Below are 14,268 nucleotides of genomic sequence, written 5' to 3'. Positions count from 1 at the left end.
ATTGATTTCAATTCTCAATATGAAATGGACAACATTTGCATGCTTGCAAGTGTATTTGGTGAAACTGGTTTGGTTGTGATTTGATTTTTAGAACTTTGCCTTCCCAAAGTGATCTGCGCTGTATATAATATCAGCCTGTTTGAATGGTCACTTCCTTTACCGGTCAGGGAGACTGAAAAGAGTGAAGTCTTTTTATTGATAATTATTAGCTGTTACTAATGAAGTGGGAGCTTTAGGATGCATTATGTAAAAGAGAACAATGATTTGTTGAATAATGACCTATTCCCACTGAAAGGTAGCCGATTCTCTGGTAGACGTCCAGAATTAAGTATTATTCTAAATCAATAGTGAAGATGCTGTTTATTGTGTTAAGTGACTAATGCAGTTTATGTAAATATACTTACAGAGTAGAGAATGTTCACCCAAGCAGTGGACCCCTTTTGAGTTGCAGGCATAAGTTGATAACTAAGATTTGAATTAATGTTATATATAAGTGGCCCTAGTTTTATAGGGTGTTAGGTATTCAGATTTGTACAGTAGTATATTAGTGTATTTCCCGTCTTTTCCAAAAAAAGCTCCACCGACGTCAAGCTTAAAGTTTCTTTTTAGTATGAGGTAGAGTGTAACTTTAAGAAAATGACTATGGAACCAATCTACCAAAGGATTTTATTTAATTATTTTTTGTAAACCATTTGACTTAAAGGTCTAAGTCATTAAGTGTGATCAGTTCTTAACAAAATGATTACACATTTTCACATCAGTGGTCACTATTAAATTGGCCTTTATAATATTAGTGGGTAACACTGTGACAAACACAAAGGTAGCTTGGCTGCTTCAATCATAAATACAAAATTTAAAAAAAAAAATGTAATCTGTCAAGTGATATTTTTTAACGACTTGTATCTGTCAAAGCATCAAGCTGTGTGTGTGTGTGTGTGTGTGTGTGTGTGTGTGTGTGTGTGTGTGTGTGTGTGTGTATAGAGGCAGCAAGGTGCAAATTAAATGGTATGATTTTCAATGTGTATCCAGATCATTGAACAATCTTCATTAACTTTCAGGAAATTAAATTTAAACTCCCAGTAAAAGGTCAAAGGATGTTGTGCTCACGTATGAACCATGTGGCTCTTTGTCATTTCATAGTGTCGGCATTACAGAAGAAAGAACATAAGCTCTCCCTCTTTGACCCGACAGGTGTATTGTCCCTCAGTCAATACCAGTTACTGCTCACTTTATACTAAATTGTGTCAGATGTTTCACATTATCTTACATTTATCCCCTTACTGACAGTAATGCACACACAAAACTCAAGCCAGTAAGTGTGCACCTACTGGTTTTCAGACTTGTGAAGAGATTATTGTAAAAAAGAAACCTTGATTTAAAAACAACAGAAAAAGCTTTGTAATTAAAATGTTTACTGTTGAATATTTTAACAGACTACAACTAATAATTTTAGCACCTTGACACTCCAAACCGGTTGAATTAACCACTTCACTGTTTAATCACTGCTGTGTTCCAGATCATGGAGCAGTTAAATGTGTAGAAATATGCAAAAATAGTGTTTTAGTTGTACTGATTGCATTGTAAATCATGTTGATAGTGTAATCACTGTTTTTTGAAGCTCTAACTTTTTTGATAAGTGGAAGCCATTGGTTGGATATTATTTATTTGTAGGATGGGTTTCATGTACCAATGGACTGGATTGATTGAGAGATGAAAAACAGTAATAAAATGATTTAAACACTGGGCTCCTGCAGGACACGCGTGAAGTGTTAATTATTATCAAAGCAGCATTTTTCACATTTGTTCACAATGTTCTACACACAATTCATTGCTTTTGTTTGTATTTGTCTTCAAAATAAATATAGGGCAACAACTGTTTTGCATATTGTCCCCTTAAAAAATTGTGTTCAAGGAAATGAAACAGCCTCAACAGAATGCCGCTTACACATTAATACAACAGTAATTGAAATCTAAGAGTACAATAACATACCACTCTGAAACATGTTCTGTAACTTTTGATATGTTAAGTATATTTTGCTAATAATACTTATAAAATAGTACAATGACATTATGAATGTATGACTTTTACTTTGGTATCACTACTTTTACCTAAGTAAAGGATGTGAATACTAACTGATGCTTTCTCCTATGAAAAAGAAGAAATAAAGGCAGCTTATGGATCCAAAGCACAGAATGTAATGTTTAAATGTATTTCTTAATTATGTTTCTTGCTGTGAGCATGGCTGTTGACTTGGAGAATGTTTCAGAATGTGTTAAGTGTGTCCGCCCTTAAATTAACTTTGATCAATTCTTATTTTAGTTATTCCTAAAACTCATTATGTAATATACAAAAGCTAAATGACAAATGCAATTACTAAAGTTACTCACCAAGTCTGAGGTAAGAAGCTGCTCTGAAGGCGGTATGGTAGCTGATACTTCTGTAACTTGTCAGACAGCAGCACGTTGAACCCGGTGAGTATTTCCTGAGTATTTCCATTGAATGCAGATTTATACTTCTGCTCCATTACATCTCAGAGGTAAATATTGTACTATTTACTACATTACATTTATCTGACAGCTTTAGTTACTTTTCAGATTACAGATTTTTTTCATACCCTCCCTGTCCAGTGAAAACCATATCTACAAAATGTGTGTAATAAATAAAATAAAATAAAGTGTTCCTTTCTGTGTTGAGAAAATGTCCCTGCTTCTTATTGCTCCTAAGTCTTCTTTCCTAATAGTAAAACACTGATAGGTAACATTTTACTGCACAATGACTACTTTTACTTTTCACACTTAAAATAATTCATGCTGATAATACATGTTTACTTTAGGACAGTATTGAAAGCAGGATTTTTAGTTTAGTATTAGTATTTACGTTTAAGCGATCTGAATACTCTGAATACTCCAACCACTGCAGAACCGTTATGCATTCCCTTTTAGCTACATTATTCAATACGTTCACATAGAGAATGAATGAATTAATCAGTTAAACTTTACAAATGGACTTTAACGTGCTTTAAAAGTGATTGACGAAGAATGAAGGAACGCTTTTAACATCATTTTTTAATTCACAAAACGCTCACTTTCTCACGTGCCAAACACACCAGCCGAGTTTACATAGGAACCTAAGCTATAATGCTGCACTACGGCACATGTTCGCTGTGACACATCGTGCGGGAATATGTGCATCATGAAATAGTGTCCTGTTGTTTGCTGCTATTGAAAGTCATGGCAGGCCCTGATCTGATTAGAACTCTTCTGTATACTGTCAATAACCTACTGCAGCAAGACAAGTACAAAGCGGCATTGGCAGTGTTGAAAGGATTCAGAAACGGCGCCGTGTAAGTAAAAATATTAAATAAACTAGCAAGTTAGCTAGCTAAGCTAACTTAGTATAGTTTACCTCTTTACCTCATAGCTAGCTAGTAGCTAGCAGGTCTGCACAGCTGTAGGACTACAGTGGTGGGTGTCTTTAGCAGCCTGCAGCCACCGTGGTAACACAATTGGCAACAAACAGTATCAGCAGCAGGTTGTATTGACTGCACTAGAAGCACCGAGGATGCTTCACCGTGTTTTGTAGCCAGTTGTGTTTCCAGACAGGACTGACATTATGTGTTTGTTTGTTTTTTCACTCAGATATGGGGCCAAAATCAGAGCACCACATGCTCTGGTAATGACATTCCTCTTCAGAAGTGGCAGGTAAGGAATTGAGCTGTAGTTTTTTTTTTTTTAATTAGCAGTCCCTTGCTATCACAATGCACATCTCTAAAGTCTATAAACAAGTATTGTCTTCTCTCTAATAGTTTGAAGGACAAGCTCAAAGCCATTCTGAAGGCCACGTACACCCACTCCCACAACCTGGCATGCTTTGTGTTCACATACAAAGGACTTCAAGCCTTGCAGGAGAGATGCCAGGGGAAGAGTTTGCAGTCTCACTCCTTTCTGGCCGCCTGTGTTGGAGGTTGGTTAGTGTTCGGAGATAACAACAACATCAATAGCCAGGTATGATGTGCCCGCAGACCAAAAATCCCTATTCGTACATTAACGAGCACGTCGTCATAAACTCAAGCGTTCGATCGGTTAAAAATCCCTGCTCTTCTCTAGATCAACATGTACTTGCTGTCTCGGATCCTGTTCGCCCTCTCTCGGCTGGCTGTAGAGAAAGGACTCATCCCCCAGCCTAAACACGACCCTTTCCCACTCTTTGCCACGCTGGTGTGGGGCATTGTCTTGTGGCTGTTTGAATATTACCCTCACACCCTCCAGCCCTCACTGCAGTCCTCCATGAACTACCTCTACCATGACAGCAACGTGTGGCATGACATCACAGACTTCCTTGTTTATAACAAGCCAAGGACTGCTGCTTACAAATGACTTTGCAGTTTTTCTCATTACCAGCTCTCTACAATACATGAGTTGCTTTTTTTAAATTTTTTTTATAATTATTAATATTCCCAAAATTATTGAATGTTGCCATTTTGAAATGAATGTTAGATAATAGTGTATGTCTTATTGTGTGTCAACTCACACCAAGTTTCCAGTTAAACAGATAGAGACTAGTATATTTGCACACCATTATTAGTATTAGACTGAATCTGCTTTAAAGGAAACATTTGTCACCTTTTACCTGGAGGTCCAATCAGTGTTCATGGTAAATGTAGTCCATTGAAGGACTTCCTTAGTGCGTGCTGTATTGACTGGTGAAGCTCATTTTTCCTGTTTGTGGAGCTGTGCAGGCAGTTCCTACATGTACCAGAATGCATTGTTTCTGAGCTTCTGACACCCAGCCAAACATAGTGTAGCCAGGTTGTGTCTATACTTATTCAGGTAATAAAATAAAAACACAGCATAGTCCGAACGAGCGTAAACCAAGATTGTTTCCCACATTGTCAGTGGCAGCGCATTACAGCTTCACTCCTTTGGTCTCGGCTCGAATAAATCGGCCAATGAGTCAGCTAAAACACTGTGAAATATACACTTTACAAATCCTCGTCCGCAACATCCTGTGCACTTATATTTTGTGATGCCATTTTCGCTGTTGGAAACATAACTAGTTTACAATAGAAGCAAAGAGAACAAAAATGTTACGTTTTTAAACGGCATCTAGTGCTCGCCCTCTGGCTACCCAGAGAAATGCTGAACTATTCCGTAGTTCTTTCTACCACCAATTACGTCATTGTCACGTCAAATGACTGCTGAATAAAGGAAGAACAGATTTTGCAGCTGTGCCCCAGACACACAGAGAACGTTCCCTTACCTGGATGTACGAAAATAGGCAAATTTCCCCTTTAAATATCAATATCTTTATATACGTAGTGTTTTTTTCTGCTGCTATTTTGGGTGATTGTAGAATTGACGGATTTTTAATTACCAGGGGTGTATCACTTAATACAGCTGCCACAGAATACAAAAATAAAATAATTTGTATTTAAAAATGGCAACTGTTAAATACTGGATGTGCATGGTGAAGTTATTGTCAATGTACACATTTTTATGTTTAAAAGCCGAAGGTGTGCCATAATTGTATATTTAACGAGGACTGAATGAAATTCTGTTTCAGTCAAACCCGATTCCTGTTGTTTTTTCTTCAAAGGCTTAATTAGTTTTGCAATTCAATATTCATCCAAAAGGCATTGAGCTCCAACTCGGTCATTACCTTCTTGATCTGCCCGGAGGCCTTCAGAATTACAAGTGAAACCCTTTGCAGTTTAAGTTTCACTTTAATGTTTGTTGTATTTCAAGCGTAAGCACTGAAAGCAGCTGTGGTAAAAGGTGTATGAACAGTGGAAGATGTTGGAGAAGGTCTTTTAAAGAGGGGTTGTTGTTCAAAGACAAAGACCAGAGACCTGATAGGGTTGGAAGTAAGGCTGCGACTACATACAGTTTCATTAACAATTAATAAATGAATCGTTTGTTCAAGAAAATATCTGAAAATAGAGAAATGTGTGTGTTTTAATTTTTCACCTCCTGAGGCTCCAAGGCAAGCTTGTTTAAATTGACCGAAAAGATATTTGTTTTTTTGTTTTATTTCATATTCAATATAAAATTAAACAATACAAATGATATCCCTTTTATCTGGAGCATGTTGCCCTTAGTGGACATTTTACATTTAAACCAATATTTAACCTTAAATATCAAACTGAAGTGACATTGAGACAGTTTAGTAATGTGTTAATAATGTTACTTAAGCTGCTACCAACTCTTTTCCAACCAATCTTGTGTAAGTTAGGAATGTCGGTTAACTGGCATTACCAACATGCAAATAAATCTAACCTGAGCACAAACACTTTAAACCAGGGGTGTGCAAACGTTTTTCAAAGAGGGCCAGATTTGAGAATGTGAAAATGCCCAAGGGCCAACAGTCCCTGCTGACATTATTTTAAACAATAAAAGTTTATAAATACACTGTTATTTAATAATTGTATTTTCAATGACACATGCTGTCTGGTGGAAAACCCATCGCATGACTTGGTTCAAGTATCAATCTATTAAACAGTGTTTAACTATTACACTTATTCACATCATCCCATTGTGATCCAGCCAGCAAACTGGAGAAAATCATATGTTCTCTATCAGAACTGAAGCATATGAAGCATTCAGTTTGTCTCAAGGGCTGACATAGTAAATATTGAAGTGTGTAACCCAACCGTATCTTAAGCAAATTAAATGAGCTCTGCCTTGACCTGCTACAGCAGAAGGACCATTGAAATAACAAATATGAAACATGTCCACAGACTACAAGGTTAAACTATATGGCATTTTGTAGCGGGTTTAGCCTTTATCAGCTAACTTTGTTACTTTTTATCTGTAACATGTTGCGTGTTGGCGGAAGTTATCGCCCCGTTATCCCTGTCGCCAAGCAAACATGATGAAATAATTGTCTTAAAGTTGTTTTTTCTCATACGTGGAGTGATACTGAAAGGGCAAAGGACATATTAGCAGCAGTATGTGAGTATTACATCACAGATATGAACCAATCAGATTGCTTAATTTGATCTACCAGTTTTATCAATACAATTCATCTTCAAGGAACCATGACATCGTTTTATAAAATTTCATAGTAATCCATCCAATGGTGTAATATTTCAGTCTGGACCAAAGTGGTGGACTGACTGACTGACCGACCCTGTCTTTCATAGAGCCACACAGCTACCGACTCAAAATCCTGAAATTGTCCATTGTGCCATCTGACTGAAACTTTCCTTGCAGGGTATTAGTAGTATTTCTTTAATTTTTGTGTTCAAAAGGTGTTATCAAGTATTGAATTTAACTCTGTGCTATGGAGACACCAGTTCCATAAATAGACAGAGCAACAATCCATGTCGTGACTTCAAGTCTATATTCATTCTCCAAAAATGCCTCCCAACCCAAAATGCTGTACATACCTGTCATGTTAAGTGGATGACTACTCTACTACTTGTATATGACTTGCGCAATAACGCTATTTTCTCTTTGAGGCAAGTCTAAACAACAATGGAAACAGAAACCACCTCCACATGAACGTCCATGCCCCTGTACTGGGGCAGAAGTCACTGTGTCTTTGTATAACAGTGTCAAGGCAGTGGATTAAAGGGCGTGTGTAGAGAGCGAGAGAGAAAGAGAAATATCCTAGTTATGCATGCGTGTGTGTCTGCCTTTTAAAAAACGAAATTTTAGCAATTAAATGACTTGTAAGGACTTTTGCCTTGTAGTTTTGGGGAGTTCAGAATTGGATCAAAACAATCGCTGTTCTATAAAATCTAGTTTCAGTTGTGAGCTTTTGACGGTGTGATTTGTCACAGCCTGGCTCGGTTGCTTGAAAATGTGCTGCATGGTTGTTGCGCTGTGAAAAGAAACCAAACGCCACAACAAAGGTATAGGGTGAGAGTAGATCTGCCCACAAATGTCTTCTGCTGCTCAGGCTTTTTATGCATGGGGCACAGGTGTGTCCATACCGCTGATTACTCCACAATCAGGCCTGCAGCCCCGGAGACAGCAAGCACAGACGCAGCAGAGGAACCAAACAGAGGGGCTGTCACAGATTAAAAACTAAAATCAAGAAATTCAAAATGATTGAAGCTATGTAAACAAAGCCAAACACACAGGGAAAAGTGAGAATGTAACATTAAAAGCAGAAGATAAAAAAGGCACTCTTTATTGATTTATCTGGTCTGTGATTCCTGGAAGGTCTCTGACCCTGGGTACAAAAACCTGAATCACCTTTTGCTTTTCACACTATTTTGCAGCGGCTTGCAGAGACATGTAGCATGAGGCCAAACTAACCCACTACAACATGATATCACATGCTATGAAAAAATACTACAATAAGAGTTTGTGAACTGTATGAATAGATATTACCCACAAAAGATAACTAGTTTGCTTTTTCACTTGTGCTCAATGAAATAGTATTACTTCTTCTGCTACAGGTCTCATATCTTTATTACAAAAATTTTGCAGCATCTTGCAAGTGTTCACACCCAGCAAACCATCGTTGTCACACTCTGTTCTCCTGCTGAACTGGGTGACTTTGATTGTTTTACGTAATTACTTTACCCAGTAAAATGTCCACCTGCAACTCAAGCAAGGAGTGGTGTACCATTTTGTAACGTGTGTTTTTAAACACATGACTTGACGGCCTTAGTAACAATCGAGCAAAACCAGTTTAATTTGACACAACCACATGTGAAATACTTTGCCCCACCCTTTCCGAAGGTGGGGCAAAGGTTTATATAGCAGCAGAGGGTGAAAGCAGGGATATATAGCAGCAGAGGGTGAAAGCAGGAATATAGCATTGCATTGAAGAAAAAGAGACACCAACAAATGGAAGGTGAGATTTGTCTTCACAAATGCAAGCAATTTTTTTCCCCACTCGTTTGTCGTTTTATCAGTTAACTGTAGCCTTCCTCGCTTTTTGTTCTTCCTATCTTCCCGTTTTGGCTTCTAATAAGTAAACGCATTTTTCTTTAATATCTTAAATTCTTGTTCTTCGTTTGCAGACTTGAAAATAAAAAATGTCAACTTGGAAAAATCTGAAAACCTGGAGAGACACAGGACAGAGGGCTTCAGCAGCTCCAAAAGCCTGGTGGTGCGAAGAGGAGCCCCACTCAGAATCAGTGTGCAACTGGAGGGTCGAGCCTTCAACCCCAAGACCGACTCTATGAGGATCAAAGTTATGCTAGGTAGTCTAGATTTAGATTTTTGGGCATGAACGGCTATTGTATGCAACCAGACTTAAACACAAAATTAAAATCTCTTTGCTAAATTGTCTCTCTTCTCTCCTCAGGCCGCCTGTATGTGGTAATGCCGGTCACTTTCTCCAAGAAGGTTTGTTCTTCCCACTGGAAAGCCTATGTTGACCCAGAGAGCCGGGACCTCCAGAACCTCTCCATATTCATCTCCACTCCTGCCTCCGCCTCGGTGGGCTACTACACATTTCAGCTGTATGTGTTCACTCCGGGCAGAAAGAAGACCTGCGCGTTCAGCAAATTTATCCTGCTCTGCAATCCCTGGTGTCGTGGTGAGTCAACCCAGTGAAGCGATCAGAAGCTTTTTATGAAGTTCATCCAAAGCAGAAATTGTAGCAATAGATATGGTTTGTGTGGATAAATGAGTTCATGATGATGTATTGCATATACAGTCATCACCTTTACGCACGTATTAATTCCTTTTATGGGCGTCTGATCGCTACAGTGCAGTGTGAATCATCAGAGTAAATGTCTGGCGCCAGCTTTACAAAACAGAGAAAAAAAATATTTGTGGTGTATAGAGCAATGTATTTTGATATGTCAATGCACAAGGATGTGCTAAATGTCTTTTTGTGTTTGTTTCTTGCAGAGGATGCTGTGTATATTCCCTTTGAGGACCAGAGAGAAGAGTACATCCAGAACGACTCTGGCCTGCTGTTTATAGGGACCTCTATGAATATTGTGTCGAGACCATGGTCCTTCGATCAGGTATAAAAAAAAAAAAAACCTATTTGTTAATCAGAACTTTTGCACAAAGTACAACAAAATTAAGTAGCAATCCTGACGTTGCATACATATATCTCAAACATTAATACAAAATAGAGAAGAATAAAAAAATAATTGTTAATTCTTGTTAATATAGTGAACATCCAGACATTTCTCACGTACAGAACATCCAAATACTATGCAGTTGAATTGCGCTACTTACTCAGTTTGATGTCATACTACGTATATTACGATGCAATTTCGAACAGAGCCTTCGACTGTTGATTTCCATTTAGTAATAAGTGTAGTATTTATTGTGGTGCTGTTGCAGTGGATTGCATTTCAAGTGACGTCAATTTCATTTATATAGCCCCAATATCACAAATCACAAAGTTTGCCTCAAGGGACTTTTCATTATAACGTATTGCTTGTGTCCACTTGCAGGATATACTTTTGATCCTTGAGTTGGATTAAACACAAAGTATATATTTATGTATTAATTTATTAGAATATGCTCCAAATTGTCACTAATTGTTGATTTAATTCTCTCATTTCGTCCTCTCTACCTGTGTAGTTTGAGCCCGGTGTTCTGGAGACGTGCCTGAATCTGCTCCAAGTCAGCCCTCAGCACCAAAAGAGCAGAAGAAAGGACTACCTGAACAGAAACAACCCCATCTACATCAGCCGGGTCGTGTCTGCCATGGTGAGTGCGAACAGATTCAGAGTATAAACACAACATGAATACATAAACTTCACAATATGAATAAATCACTAGCCAGCAGTTTTCTCACCAACATTTTTATTTGCTTTGTATGACAACATACAGCGAGCGTCCTTTTGCTTATTAAAAGCATGTTGGGGCTTGAACTGGAACATTGTGTTTTGCATATAAACACACACCTCGTGCGAAGGTTTAAAAACAAAATGGCACACTGTGATTATTGCAGTTACACAAGTGATAGAAGTAGTTATTAAACTGCCACTAAGGATCAGAATCATCTGGGAAGATTTGAGATCTTTGCTCTATAATTTTTGGGAACTGACGTGCAAAGATGGAAAATTGCATTCATCTTCTCTTTTATGTTCAGATCAACAGTGAAGACGACCGTGGTGTGCTGAAAGGGAAATGGAAAGGGGACTACAAAGATGGAGTCAATCCCTCCTTGTGGACTGGGAGTGGGGACATCTTGACCCAGTGGGCTGAGTCTGGTTACAATCCAGTCAAGTATGGACAGTGCTGGGTGTTTGCAGCCGTCATGTGCACAGGTGACTATATCATGATAAATCTAAACTTTTTAACTATAATCATATACATAACCATCAGTCAAACAGTCTTTTGTCTTTACTACTCAGTACTTTTTGTACAAATCTTCAATAACAAGTACTATATGACACGATTGATGTCATTTTTTCCATTACGCAATGTTCCGATTTGTTGATCAGTGTGTTCAACGCCTGCGGCTGTTTTTTTTTTTATTGCGTCTTTCAGTCATGAGAGTTCTTGGTATTCCTTGCCGCCCCATCACAAACTTCAACTCTGCTCACGACACCAATGCCAACCTGGTGATTGAGGAATACTACAGTGAAACAGGGCAGAAGCTGAACCACAGCAAAGACAGCATATGGTCAGTGGTGATTTACCGTTTTAATTTGTTAACATGCCAAATATGATCAACAGTTTTTTGTGAAAATGAGCCTGGCTTATTGAAGCACTTTTTTTCACACAATTTAATGACATTAATTTAGTTTTGTGAAGCAAGCCTATTCATGTTTTGTGATGTGTTATTTTGTCACTTCTTTACAGGAACTTCCATGTGTGGGTGGAGTGCTGGATGACCCGCCGGGATCTGGGATCAGGAATGGATGGCTGGCAGATTCTTGACCCGACCCCTCAGGAGAGGAGCGAAGGTGCGTGAGAAATGTATCACTTCTCTGGTCACGTTTGAACTTGTTCTCTTGAACAGACATTACCATAACTTTCCTTTCATTCTTCTTTTATTGTAGGAGTGTTCTGCTGTGGCCCAGCCCCAGTCAAAGCAATCAAGGATCGGCGTATCGACTTGTTTTTTGACATCCCTTTTGTCTACGCTGAGGTGAACGCCGACGTCCACTCAATCATAGTGAGCGAGGGTCGGGTGGTCAGCTACTGCAAGGACACGGAAAGAGTGGGATCCGTCATCTGCACCAAAGCTGTTGGCTTCCCCAGACACCAGAACATCACAGGAGACTACAAATGCATCAAAAGTATGAGCCAAAAACAGAAATTCATTCATCAAGCGGCTTAATGTTTGCTCTATGGCATGAATACTTACATTTTTCTTTCAACCTTCACAATATAGGCCCGACACTTTCATCGAGAAGTTCCACAGTGTCAGAGGACTCAACATTGAGCAGAGGTAATTTTTAATTTTGAATGCAATAATCAGTCTCGTCATCTGTTCAAACACATTTCATCTCATGCACCGGCTTTCTTCATGTTCATTTCACAGGCTCATCCAGGGGCGTGCTAGTGTTCCTGATCCTGGATAAAGCTCCTGTTGTCGGGGAGCCTGTCCACTTTACGGTGAAAGTCATCAACAAGGAGAAGGTGGCAAAGAGGATGAAAGTGCATCTGAACGCCCAGGCTAAAGAATACAACAACAGCCCATCAGACACCTTCTGGGAAAGCCACGGTGTCATACAACTGGCACCCATGGATGGTAAATTCCCTTTTTTCACTCATCTACAGACTCAAACTTTCACTTCTGAGAGATTGTGGTTTCAATTTCTTTCTCTTTCTGCCTCTGTCTTTCCAGTCAAGGTTATTCACCAGCAGATCCTCCCAGCACAGTATGAGAATGTGGTGGGTGACGACCTGATCAACCTCGCAGTAGTTCTGGATGACTTGGCCAGTCATGATCGAGTCCTGGCCTCAGAGGAGTTCAATATCGCCAGCCCACAGCTCACCATACAGGTATTGTATTTCAAATTGTTCAAACATGCATAACTTTAATTTAATTAATTTAGCAAAAATCTTAACTTTTAGATACCAAATATGTGTTGCCAAACAAAGGGATATTGTATGAAATTATTTAAAGGGTAATTTAAGGGAATTATCAGGGTTCACCAACTTTCTTTGTCCTTCAGATTGCAGATGAAGACTCGATTGTGGCTAACAAAGAGCAGGCTGCCATAGTGACCTTTACCAATCCATTTTCTCACCCGGTGAGCGGAGTACTGACTGTAGCTGGAGCCGGGCTGATTCAGGGCAAGGTCCACTTCAGGTAAGAACAAATGACTTCTTGCCTCATTTTACTGTACATGTTGATTGTTGAATGACTGATCTGTGCACTTCATGAATGGCTGCAAAAAAAGTAATGCTCAAATATAGGAGTGCCACTTTGACATGACAGTACAGTATGTCTTAGTTGAAGGAATGTAGTATTGTTACATTTGTACTGTTCTGCTTATGTTTGTTTTCGCGGCAGGCGTGGCGAGGACAAACAAAATGTTTCTCTGCTGTGTTGACATCAGGGTTGATAATATCCTACAGGCCCTGAAGGTTTATTTTAGGCTGCTTGGGTGTGTGACCTATATATATAATCTTATAATGCGTGCTACGTTTAGACATTCACACAGTTATAGTTATAGCGTAGCTGTCACAAACAAACTCAGAGCCAGTGTCAGCCATCCGCAAACTTCAACACTGTGTGAACTCATTTATATCTTCTCTGTCTCTTTCTGCAGGATGCTCCCTCTGCCTCCAGGCAAGAGCGTGAAGCAGCGCATCACCTTCATCCCCAACAAGGTGGGAACAAAGATGCTGCAGGCCAGCCTGTCACTCTCAAACATCAACTCCACTATCAGAGGCTTCAAGATGGTCTCTGTCAGCAGAGCTTAAAAACATTTTTTGTAAAAAAAAAAAAATTGCTCAGGTGTTGCATTCGGGTGTGACTTTTACATTTCTGTCAGTGTAGTTTTGCTTTTTTAATTTATGTTGTTAAAACTAAGTCACCCAACTGAATCTAGATAATGGCAACCAGGTGGCAGCATCAGTCACAGATTGATGAACATTGAAATTATTGTCAACCTTCATGTTTTTCTATTTCTTTGTACGATTTAAATGTGAATGTAAATTATATTTATTTATTTATTTATATTAATGTTACTTTTTTTTACAAACATTTAACTCGGATAATTGTGCTTTTTGTTTTATTTTAAAAATAAAATAATAAAGAAATCTAATATTTACTGTCAGCTATGTTACTTTTCTTCCTTCTGACTCTCAAATATACAGAATTTATGTAGATTTATGTTGTTGCAGTTCTGTTCTCTGCCCTGAAGAGGGAGACTTTTC

At 38.7% G+C, this 14,268-nt stretch overlaps 3 protein-coding genes across 3 annotated transcripts in view; all 3 read left to right on the top strand.

Annotated features, from left to right (window-relative positions):
* Nucleotides 1–1,753, top strand: part of itcha (itchy E3 ubiquitin protein ligase a) — a 15,088-nt gene extending 13,335 nt beyond the window's left edge. The window contains exon 24 of the mRNA XM_068712449.1: nt 1–1,753. This exon is cut by the window's left edge and continues 1,034 nt beyond it. The gene's annotated coding sequence lies outside the window, so the exon portion shown is untranslated.
* A 1,464-nt stretch (nt 1,754–3,217) lies between these two features.
* On the top strand, nt 3,218–5,965 carry pxmp4 (peroxisomal membrane protein 4). Its single transcript, XM_068712448.1, has 4 exons — nt 3,218–3,344; nt 3,640–3,702; nt 3,807–4,005; nt 4,108–5,965. Exons 1-4 carry the CDS (start codon nt 3,232–3,234, stop codon nt 4,375–4,377), a joined length of 645 nt encoding a protein of 214 aa, XP_068568549.1. The 5' UTR covers nt 3,218–3,231; the 3' UTR covers nt 4,378–5,965.
* Nucleotides 5,966–8,493: 2,528 nt separating this feature from the next.
* Nucleotides 8,494–14,162, top strand: tgm5l (transglutaminase 5, like). The gene is made up of 14 exons (XM_068712446.1): nt 8,494–8,809; nt 8,979–9,161; nt 9,266–9,499; nt 9,817–9,935; nt 10,507–10,635; nt 11,021–11,198; nt 11,422–11,557; nt 11,737–11,840; nt 11,937–12,176; nt 12,272–12,328; nt 12,422–12,631; nt 12,728–12,885; nt 13,059–13,195; nt 13,659–14,162. The coding sequence occupies exons 1-14, from the start codon at nt 8,803–8,805 to the stop codon at nt 13,810–13,812; spliced, it is 2,046 nt and encodes a 681-aa protein (XP_068568547.1). The 5' UTR covers nt 8,494–8,802; the 3' UTR covers nt 13,813–14,162.
* The last annotated feature ends 106 nt before the right edge of the window (nt 14,163–14,268 follow it).

The sequence above is a fragment of the Cebidichthys violaceus genome, unplaced genomic scaffold (assembly GCF_023349555.1).
Source record: "Cebidichthys violaceus isolate CVI_PGR_0920_01 unplaced genomic scaffold, fCebVio1.0.p SCAF_17, whole genome shotgun sequence".
Classification (NCBI taxonomy): domain Eukaryota; kingdom Metazoa; phylum Chordata; class Actinopteri; order Perciformes; family Stichaeidae; genus Cebidichthys; species Cebidichthys violaceus.
Note: the sequence above shows the minus strand (reverse complement) of the source record. Positions and strands in the feature narration are given on the sequence as shown.

Coding starts and splice junctions, on each gene's coding strand:
- tgm5l (XM_068712446.1), top strand. Junction 10,636..11,020: donor GCCGGGTCGTGTCTGCCATG/GTGAGTGCGAAC, acceptor TTTTATGTTCAG/ATCAACAGTGAAGACGACCG. Junction 11,841..11,936: donor CCCTCAGGAGAGGAGCGAAG/GTGCGTGAGAAA, acceptor CTTTTATTGTAG/GAGTGTTCTGCTGTGGCCCA.
- pxmp4 (XM_068712448.1), top strand. CDS start 3,232: ATGGCAGGCCCTGATCTGATTAGAACTCTTCTGTATACTGTCAATAAC. Junction 3,345..3,639: donor GGATTCAGAAACGGCGCCGT/GTAAGTAAAAAT, acceptor TTTTTCACTCAG/ATATGGGGCCAAAATCAGAG. Junction 3,703..3,806: donor TTCCTCTTCAGAAGTGGCAG/GTAAGGAATTGA, acceptor TCTCTCTAATAG/TTTGAAGGACAAGCTCAAAG.